The sequence below is a fragment of the Nelumbo lutea genome, chromosome 7 (genome assembly GCF_056320005.1).
Source record: "Nelumbo lutea isolate HS-2025 chromosome 7, American lotus-T2T, whole genome shotgun sequence".
Classification (NCBI taxonomy): domain Eukaryota; kingdom Viridiplantae; phylum Streptophyta; class Magnoliopsida; order Proteales; family Nelumbonaceae; genus Nelumbo; species Nelumbo lutea.
The window spans coordinates 50,015,558-50,026,020 of record NC_142690.1 but is presented as its reverse complement, the minus strand read 5'-3'; the positions used below and the strand labels follow the sequence as shown (position 1 = coordinate 50,026,020).

At 38.6% G+C, this 10,463-nt stretch overlaps 1 protein-coding gene and 1 pseudogene across 8 annotated transcripts in view; one reads left to right on the top strand and one right to left on the bottom strand.

The window, feature by feature from the left end:
* The first annotated feature begins 1,029 nt into the window (after window positions 1–1,029).
* Window positions 1,030–3,620, top strand: LOC148846335 (pentatricopeptide repeat-containing protein At2g42920, chloroplastic pseudogene; annotated as a pseudogene). Its single transcript, XR_016101935.1, has one exon. The product of XR_016101935.1 is annotated as a pentatricopeptide repeat-containing protein At2g42920, chloroplastic pseudogene (transcript).
* A 464-nt stretch (window positions 3,621–4,084) lies between these two features.
* Window positions 4,085–10,463, bottom strand: part of ABA3 (molybdenum cofactor sulfurase (LOS5) (ABA3)) — a 131,517-nt gene continuing 125,138 nt past the window's right edge. For 6 of the 7 annotated variants that reach the window (XR_016102535.1, XM_088956002.1, XM_088956003.1 and 3 more), the window contains 2 exons: window positions 4,735–4,845; window positions 4,085–4,588 (listed from right to left, as the gene is read on the bottom strand). Coding sequence is in view for 5 of the 7 variants with exons in the window: in XM_088956002.1 (XP_088812128.1) it covers window positions 4,466–4,588; window positions 4,735–4,845 (234 nt within the window). In the remaining 2 variants the exon portion in view is untranslated. The remainder of the gene's footprint in view (window positions 4,589–4,734; window positions 4,846–10,463) is intronic. The other variant, XR_016102536.1, reaches the window with a different exon arrangement.

Below are 10,463 nucleotides of genomic sequence, written 5' to 3'. Positions count from 1 at the left end.
TGGGTGTAGAGATTTGGTCTCTTTAATGGAAGTTTTAAATCTGTCACATTATCAATAGAAAGGAGATTAGGAGTGAAATCCTGATACCCAATATGAAGGTTTACTACCAGTCGTTGTGGAGACTTGGGATCAATCCTGCCTATATGACACAACATAATTAGCCTAAGCTTTTGCATTTTGAATGAACTATTGTAGAGAAATAGCAATGGTTTAGTATGAGTGTTCCGAATAAGTTACTTAGAGTAATTATAGGGTTCGACTATGTTATGAAAAGATATGATATCCGAAAAACATGTGATCAATCAATTGAAACCATAAACTTAGTAGTGAATCAAGTGTTATTTATCAAAATTTAGGGGTGCGTTTTGATTGGTCAAAACTCTTTCTATACCATATCTTTTCCATATCATAGGATTTTCCCAAATTCAGCACTCATGAAAATAGCGTTTGGAAAGCACATGTCTCACATTTTAGATTTTCACCAAACTACACTTCTGAAAATGTGAGACTCATCTCAAAATGGGAGAAGTAGGATTGATCATCAAAAACTAAATCAAACCAATGAAATCAAATAAATTAAAAAAAAATCTAGTTAGTCAAATCAATTGTTTTGATTTTGGTTAACCAATATGAAAATGTGGTAATTAATCAAACTGACTGGTATATGTATTTTATAGATTTTCATGCATATTATATTATATTATATATGTTTTTATAAATGTTATGTATTAAGTATAAATATATATGAATTATAATATATTTGTAATATATAATATATTACATGCATTTATAGTATTTATATTTATATTTATAATTATATATTTATTTATAATATATATTATAAATTAAAAAACTGAAAATTTGAAGAACCGAACATGTTAAAAACCAAAAGATCAATTGGTCTTTCAAAAATGGTTCGGTTCCAAAAAAAAAAAGTGCCAAGATTTTGGTTAATCGAACAGTGAGCATCCCTACGGCTCGGCCATCATCATCTAATGTATAAAGTTTATAAAAGATTCCAATCCAGCCATCTACGCCCCGTCACGTGGCCTCTAGTTTCCTTTATAGTCGTGCAACCACTCTCCGCCTGAACTAACCACCTCATGCAAAAGATTTGCGTGAAAAGATGGCTGGGAATTTGTATCACCACCCACCCTTCAAGACTTTTCTCTCCGGTTGCTGTGTCATTTTCCGGCGTCCCATCAACCCATGTGTCACTTTCCGACGACTGCACCCACTCAAACTCTGGCGGGAAAGTGAGTTCCGACCACCCGATTCTACCCCTTCTGGAAACTGCACACAAGGAAGGATTGGACGCTAGGACACTCCATGCCTACGCCATAACATCGGGTCTCATTAGAGACACCTTTGCAGCGAGTCGGGTCGTTGAGTGGTGCTTTAAATCGTGCCGAGATGACCCTCATTACGTCCGAGTCATCTTCGACTCGTTGCCTAGACCCGATGTCTACACATGGAATGCCATGATCAGGGGCCACGCCGAGTGCGGCTCGCCGGAGACGGCCATTTCCTACTATTTTCGAATGCTCTCTAGACGGGTCCCGCCCAATAATTACACTTTTGCACTTGTAGTAAAGGCTTGCATTCTCTGTAGGGAGGAGGATCCATGGCCTGTTGGGAGGAAGATCCATGGCCAGGTGTTGAAACACGGGATAGAAAACTTGCTTGTGGTGAGGAATTCGCTTATAAACATGTACTGCAACATGGGTTGCTTAGTGGGTGCTCGATTGTTGTTCGATGAGAGCTTGGTTTTGGATTTAATATCTTGGAACACCATGATCTCTTCTTATGGGAAACATGGGGACGTTGAAGCTGCAAGGGAGCTGTTCGAGAAAATGCCAGAGAGAAGCTTGGTTTCGTGGAGTGCATTAATAGATGGGTATGTCAGAAGTGGTGGCTCTACGAAGGCATTGAGACTTTTCAATGAGATGCAAGCAGTGGGGATCAAACCTGATGTAGTTACAGTAGTTAGTGTTCTGAAGGCTTGTGCTGACTTGGGTGCACTTGATCAAGGGAGATGGATTCATCTTTATATCGATAAAAATAATCTATTGAGAGAGAGGAATGTAGTCCTAGTGACAGCTCTTGTAGATATGTATGCAAAGTGTGGGTGCATAGATGTTGCTTCAGAATTGTTTGATGGGAGCCATGATAAGGATGTCATACTGTGGAATGCCATGATGGGAGGGCTTGCCATGCATGGTCATGGAGGGGAGGCATTGCATATATTCTCAAGAATGCAGAGACATGGGATAATGCCGAATGAGACCACATTCCTGACTGTTCTTTCTGCTTGTGCTCATACTGGCATGGTGGCTAAAGGAATTGAGATGTTCCAGTCCATGAAGGAATACGGCATTGAGCCTAAAATTGAGCACTATGGGTGTCTGGCAGACCTCTTGGGTCGAGCCGGGCTAGTGCGGGTGGCTGAGGAGGTGCTTCGCAACATGCCAATGGAGCCACAGGCTTCACACTGGGGCGCTCTGATGGCTGCATGTAAAACCCACAACAATGTTGAGGTGGGAGAGCGTGTGGGAAAGAGACTAATATCACTAGAGCCACTTGATGGGGGCAGATATGTTATGTTATCGAACATATATGCATCTACTGGCCGATGGGAGGATGCTCGGGAGACAAGAAGAGATATGGAAGAAAGAGGGGCCAAGAAAGAAACAGGCTGCAGCTTTCTAGAATGGAATGGGGTGATTCATGAGTTTGTTGTGGGGGACACTAGTCATCCTCTAAGCAAAGAGATCTATATAATGTTGGGAAATCTACAAAAGGAGATGAAGATGATTGGAGTTGTACAATATGCACTAGATGGCTTCAATGAGGCATGATGAATCCACTTAAAATTCTTTCAACTTCCAACACTAAGCATTACCAAACCCATATATGGGCAGGTTGGCATTGCTTGAAGAGATCATCCTTTTATTCTTCACCGACCCAGCAATGACTGTTAAGACTTAAGAGCCCATTTGGGAGGGCTAAAACTTTGATTGAACTGCTTTCACTGAGATCTTTGGAGAAGCCACTAAAAGAAGTTCCGATGGAACTCTGCCCATTTCGGGCTTTCTGGGGTTTTGACCACAAATAGCTTATGGGCTGTCTGGGTGAGGTCCACTACATGAGGCCAAAAGCTTCCATGTAAAAGCCTACCAGATGGGCACTATGACAAGCTTCTCCAAACATGCAGATCGCACCAAGGAAATAGGAAATCTCCTTGGATAGATTTCCAGCAGATTGAGTAGGTGGTTCCACAGGGATCAACCAATATATGAGAGCTTCCTCATTTTCAAGGAAAGAACGAAACTCCTTTGTAGTGAGGAAGAACTTGCAGCAGCCTGCATGACTTCCACAAACCAATATATAGGAGGTCCCAATCACTTTTATTCATACAACCATCCCTTCTTCAATTAGTAACTTCCTTCTCTAACAAACATTTGCAGATTACATGTTGTTAGAACATCAAATTTAACATGCATAGATCATGATAAAATCTAAGTTTTGCTTGTATTCATTTGCTCCATACCTTGTACTGCTCAAGCTTCTCTATTATGAGACTTGCTTAGAAAGGGAATTCTTCACATTCGTAGGATCAATTTGACCTTGGAACATGAGTAGGGTAAGTGCAATTTGTCTTAGTTGGTCAAGTAGCCATTTACAGGGGTCAAAATATCACAACACAGCGTGTGCATATCAACCAATACGTATCAGTTTATGAACTCACTGATATACCAAATATTAAGAAGTTAGGAGGAAAGCCCATTTTCTGTCATTAGCACCCTTCCTAAGCCATCTCTGGTTAAAATCTTAAAACCTGAAACCAAATTAATTGGACCATGGTCCATGAAGTTTATGCCGGCAAGCAAACTTACACCTACAGAGGTCCTTAACTCCTAGGTTGATCGTTGCTTGGCAAATGAGCTGTTAGTCTGGTACAAAGTCCTGAAGTCAATATTGCAAGGCAAATTTGCAAAACTAAAAAAAGACTGGATCGAGACTATTTGTGGTAAGATTGGCATAACCTGGAATTAGTTCCCCTCAAGACGATTCCTAATTCAAATTGCTGTAAAGTACAAACTTTTATTTGGTAACCAATAATATACAAAATTCTATTTGGTGAGTAATAAACATACAAGCTTCATGTATACATTATACATGATTACATGTTGACAACCTCAGTCTTCATTCAGTCTAGAGCTCATCTCATGCAGTTACAATGTTCTTAATTTGGTATAAAGAATTTAATCTCCTTTTCTCTTTTCCTTTGTTTATATATTTTCTTTTTTTACCCTTCTGTTAACTTTTATATGTTTTGTCAGTTCCATAGAGGAAAGGTAGATGTGACTGCAGAACCTTTCCCCATCATCCCGACCCTGCACAGTCTGCCCCACCCTGCAACCCTATTTTCATGCTGTAGTGAAGCCTTTTTTCCAAGGTATCCTTACAACTGATTGGAGACTGGATACACTCTTTCACCCACTTGAAGCAAAGACGTCGAATCCTCAATGCTTCCTACCATCTCACTTTTCTCGTACCTCAGCAGGATCCCAAAAGTAATCTTCCCCTAATTCCAGACAAAAATTCTGATAAGTTGACCGACTTTACACAAACATGGATGAAAAAGAAGAGCGCAATGCCAGAGAGAAAATATCTCTAAATTAAAATCATAAAATAGTTCAGTGTTACGACCATGCAAAAATATTGACTGACCTTCAATCTCCTGAATGATGCTAAAGTTGCCAACGGTTCTTTTGACCTTTGGACTTGTCCAGTATGATGATCAATATTGATCATTTGGCATCGATTGCACCCACCTAGGGACTGATAGGAAAGTAGTCACAATTTAATTAGATATGCAATGCCATAAAACACTGTTTTAAAAGTGCAAGGTGCAAAAAAAATACAAGGGACTTTTTGCACCCGAGGCACAAACATTTTTGTAGGAAGGTGCAAAATTAAAAAAAAAGAAAATAAAAAAAAATTTAAAACAAAATAAAAAATAATAATTCAAAAAAGAAATTTAAATTTTACTTTAAAAGAAACAAAATGTACGAAAAGTCCTATTGTCTCAAGTTGAAATACATAGACATAACATGTAAAACGAAGTCAAAGTGAATGTAGAAAATAGAGTCAAACATAATATATAACACATATCTAAGCACTCAACAATTCAAGCATGCAAAACTTTTAATTTGTTTATTTTTCTCCATATTGCATTACTATAGGTAAATAAAGTGATGCTAAACATCTTGCATTTATATTTCTATGAGATCGGCCATTGACCTCCATACAAAATCCCTTGAGACAAGCCTAGATAAATTCATTTGATGGTCCTAAATTTTTGGCCTGTGCATACAGGTGGCTGGTTTTGTGAATTCAGTTGCATTTTCATTATGTTTTAAGATTAGTAATTAAAATGTAGTTTGATAAAATGTCTTTTAGATGAGAGAACAATACTAGCAATAAAGGGATTTTGTTCTCTGCTCTAACCAGCAAGTGAAGCGAGTGAGCTGGTGCTTTCACAAAACCCCCTTTTTGCTAGTTTTGCTCTCTCATCCTTCTTAATAGAAGACATTATCATCTATTAGCAGTAAAAAATAATAGAAATATGGAAGAAGAAAGGAGAGAGAGAAGAGAGAAGGGAGAAGAGAAAAGGTTGAGAGGTGAAATCAGTTCTGGTGGCACCAAATTCTAGTAGTATATATAGGGCACTTACAGTACAAAAATTAGTTATTCCAAGTATGACTCCCCCTCAACTTGTCACACAAATTATTGTGCTGCAAGTGATGGATGCCCTTGGTGAAGATATCTACAAGTTGTTCTTTGAGCTGACATAGGGAGTGCATACTTCTTCACTCGCAAGTTTTTCCCTAATAAAATGCTTGTCCACTTCAATATGTTTTGTTCTGTCATGGAGGATTGGGTTGGCTGCAATGTTAATAGCAGTTTTGTTTTCACAATAGAGTGACATAGGACCGTTAACTACAAAGCTTGGTTCACCTAATAGGTTCTTTACCCGTAGGTTCTTTATCCATATGATTTCAGCAACTCCATGACACATAGCTCTATATTCTATTTCAGCATTGGACCTGGGCACCACATTTTTTTTCTTACTTCTCCCGGTGACTAAGTTTCTTCCCACAAAAGTACAATATTCAGTGGTAGATTTTTGGTCATCAACTACCCCTGCCCAATCAACATTTGTGTACACTTCAACTTTCAAATGCCCATGCCTTTGGAATAACAAACCAGCCCTTGGGAACTTATTGAGGTATCTAAGAATCATTTCTATAGCTTCAAAGTGGGTAGTCTTGGGATTATGCATGAACTGATTGAGGACACCCACAACATAAGCAGTGTTAGGTCTAGTCATGGATAAATGAAAGAGTTTCCCTACAAGTCTATAGAACTTCTTCAATGGGAAAATCAATTGGCTTCACTCCTAACTTGCTTATGTGCTCTAATAGATCTAGGATGTATTTCCTTTGAGAAATAAATATGCCCTAAGAGCAAGAAACTTCAATTCCAAGGAAATAATGTAAGGGACCTAGATCTTTCACCTTGAACTGTGTGGTTAAGAATTTCAACTTTTGTAATTTTAGCTTTCCAATCCCCTATGACCACCATCAACATACACTATTAGAGCTACAACTTTTCCTTCACCTTTCTTTCCAAAAAATGTATGAGCTGACTGACATTGTTTACACCCCATCTATTGTACAACCAAGTGAAAGTTACTAAACCAGTCCCAAGGGGACTACTTCAATCCATATAATGATTTTTTTAACATGCACACCTTCTGCTCATCACCTTTAGCACAAAAACCTAGATGCTGAGTTATGTAGACCTCCTCCTCTAGATCACCATTCAAGAATGCATTTTTTATGTCCAGTTGATGAATTTTCCAGTCAACATTAGCTGCCAATGAAAGGAGAATTCGGATAGAATTCATCTTCATTACTAGGGCAAAGGTCTTTGCATAATCCACTCCATGCACCTGTGTAAACTCTTTTGAAACTAGTCTGGCTTTGTACCTTTCTACTGTACAATTAGCCCTATTTTATTATAGGTAAAAGAAATTATTAAAATAAAAGAAAATACAAGCAGAGGGTGATGAGTCATCACCCTTTACAATCAAGAATACAGAGCTCAAACTCAATACACATTTCCAAAATTACAGATCTGAAATTCCAGCACTTCCCCTAAATTTTCCCCCGAGTCCCTTCTATCAATGTCTGAATTTTGGATGAACCATAACCCATTCAACAACCGACTTGCTTACAGCAGCCACAATCCTATCCATATTATAGAGTTCGTCTACAAAGATTCTTCTATTCCTCTCCTTCCACATGTTCCAACATATTGCAAAGAGTATGCAGCTCGAAAAGATTTCTGAGGCAGAATTTGGCATAAGTAAGGTGCCCCAAACATCTTGGTGAATAGTCTCCATAGGTAATCAGAATACTTGCATCTGATAAACAAATGTCTGACATTCTCTTCTTGTTCCTCACACAGATAACGCCCATTCTCCATGCTGAAGTGATGTAGGACAAGCTCAGTTCTAGTCCTTAGAGAAGGTTGAATGGTCTTCTTGATCAGAGTTTTATGGCTGTTGATAGCTGTAGTGGCTTCATGAAGGAATGAAAAAGAAAATAGGGAGAGAAAGAAGAGAGAAAATACCTAGAATCACTCACAGGGTGTCTAGAATCACTCTAGGGCATGGGAATCACCCACCATACATAAGGTGAAGAAAACTCAATATAATTCATTGCCTTTGTGTAAAATGTCCATACATATTTATAGACTCTAAACTCATAATAACCCTAGAAGTCAAATTGTTAGACTCATAATAATCTTAGGAGTCAAACTGTTAGACTCAATAATCCTAGTATGACTCAAACTAAGCTGTCATATCCTATTTCAATTCAAAGAAGACTCAATAACTCTAATCCTACTTATGCAATGACTGAAATTTTAAACATAAACAAACTTTAACTAGACAAATTAAACCCTATCATTGGACCCCATAGAAAATTGCAAATTGGCAAAAGTACCCCTACTGTCCAAAAATACAAAAATACATAAAGTTTCATAAAATTCCAATTTTGACTCTTTGACTCCTGCATCATTCTCCCCTGGTTCAAAAAAACTCGATCTTGAGTTTTAAAGAACTTGAGGATGAAAAGTTGGTATGCCCCAATGACAAAAGTAGGACTTCCCACAGCTACATGCTTGGACTGTAGAGTAGAGGCCACACACAAAACTGGAAAAGGATCTTGAAAGAAATGCCTTTCTGAAACACTGCGTTCCATAACCATCTTTGTTAAATTATCAATTACATTGGCTTCTCGACCACTTAAATCATCAACTTTCCATTGTGATGAATCTTCCCCTCAATTATCCGAAATCTCAACTACAACATTTGGAACTTTTCCTTCAATCTCTAGCTTAGGAATCAACATCTCTATGTGTTCTGCTAACCTTGGTTTTTCAACAAACTCTAGGACTTCTTCCATTATTGATGTCGATGGAACTTGTGCCATGTCAGGTCGTAATTCTTGAATTAGTTCTAGTTCAACTTGTAAGGTAAAGTAACTTACTTCCTTAATAGGATCTACTACAATCAACATATTTGTATCTTGCACCTGAATTTCTTTAACTTTCTCCACTTCTATTTCTTCTTGATCATTAACTTCAAGCTTATCATGGGTGTTGGGAATTCTAGCAATTTCTATTTTTTCTTGGCCTGCACCATCTTGAGTTTTAATATCTACAACTTCTATAGCTTGTGTAATTTGAAGAGCTATACTCGAAGTAGCAAGGAGGAGAAGAGAACCACAGAACTGAAGAGAATGTCGAACTGTTCTATCTAGTCGACCAGTCCTTTATTTATAGATGAATATGGTACAAGGTACAAGAAATTACTGGGATGCCCCTGATTAGTGATGGGACACCCAAATGACTTAAATCATTAAACAGGATTAGGCCCAGGCCCATTAACACAAGCCCAGTTACAAGATAAGTTAAACATAAGAATGGGCTAATAAGAACTCTTATCAGCCGAACATCACTCTAACATTCTAACACTCCCCCTCAAGCTAAGCATGAATATCAATCATGTTTAGCTTGCCAAGTATGTCCCTGAACTTCGTTGATGCCAGCCCTTTAGTTAATACATCTGCAATCTGCATCTCTGATGGAGTAAAAGGCACACAAAGTTCTCCTGAAATAATTCTCTCTTTGACAAAGTGTCGATCAATTTCAATATGTTTTGTCCTATCATGCTGCATAGGATTGTTGGCAATGTTGATAGCAGCTTTATTATCACAATACAGCTTGAGAGGACCCTCAGTCTTGATACCAAGCTCATTAAGGAGAGTCTTGAGCCATAAGAGTTCAGCAACCCCGTGTGCCATAGCCCGGTATTCTGCTTCTGCACTTGATCTAGCCACAACATTCTGCTTCTTACTACGCCATGTGACCAGGTTTCCTCCCAAGAATGTACAGTAACCTGAGGTTGATTTTCTGTCTCCAACGGACCCAGCCCAATCAGCATCAGTGTAGGCTTCAATTTCAAGTCTACTGTTTTTTCTGAATAGAATTCCTTTCCCTGGGCAAGTTTTCAAGTATCTGAGGATTCTTTCCACTGCTCTCATATGAGGGGCCTTTGGTGAGTGCATGAATTGACTGACAACATGCACTGCATAGGCAATATTTGGCCGAGTAAGGGATAAGTATATCAGTTTTCCTACCAACATTTGGTACCTTTCCTTATCACAGTATTCCTCACCCATTGATTCTTGTAATCCATGGCTTGGTTCTATTAGAGTGTCTGCTGGCCTGCACCCCATCATGCCTGTTTCTTCTAGGAGATCTAGCACATACTTTCTTTGACATATGTAGATTCCTTCTCTTGATCTAGCAACTTCAATTCCAAGAAAGTATCTCTGATTTCCCAGGTCTTTGATCTCAAATTCTGAAGCTAAGAACTCCTTCAGCCTCTTCATCTCTTTTACATCATTTCCAGTAATCACCATATCATCCACATACACAATGAGTGCTGTAAGTTTGTCATCCTGTCTCCTTGTAAACAATGTATGATCTGCACTGCTCTGAGTGTACCCTACTTTCTTCATGGCCAAACAAAGTTTCTCAACCATGCCCGGGGAGATTGCTTCAAACCATATAATGCTTTCCTTAGTTTACATACCTTATTTCCAACATCATATCCAGGTGGGGGTTCCATGAATACCTCTTCATGAAGATCACTATTTAGGAAGGCATTCTTCACATCCAGCTGATGAAGTTCCCAAGAGAATTTTGCTGCTAGTGACAGTAGAACCCTGATTGTGTTGAGCTTTGCTACTGGGGCAAAGGTTTCCTTGTAGTCAATTCCTTCCTTTTGTGTAAATCCCTTTGCCACAAGTCTGGCCTTGTAC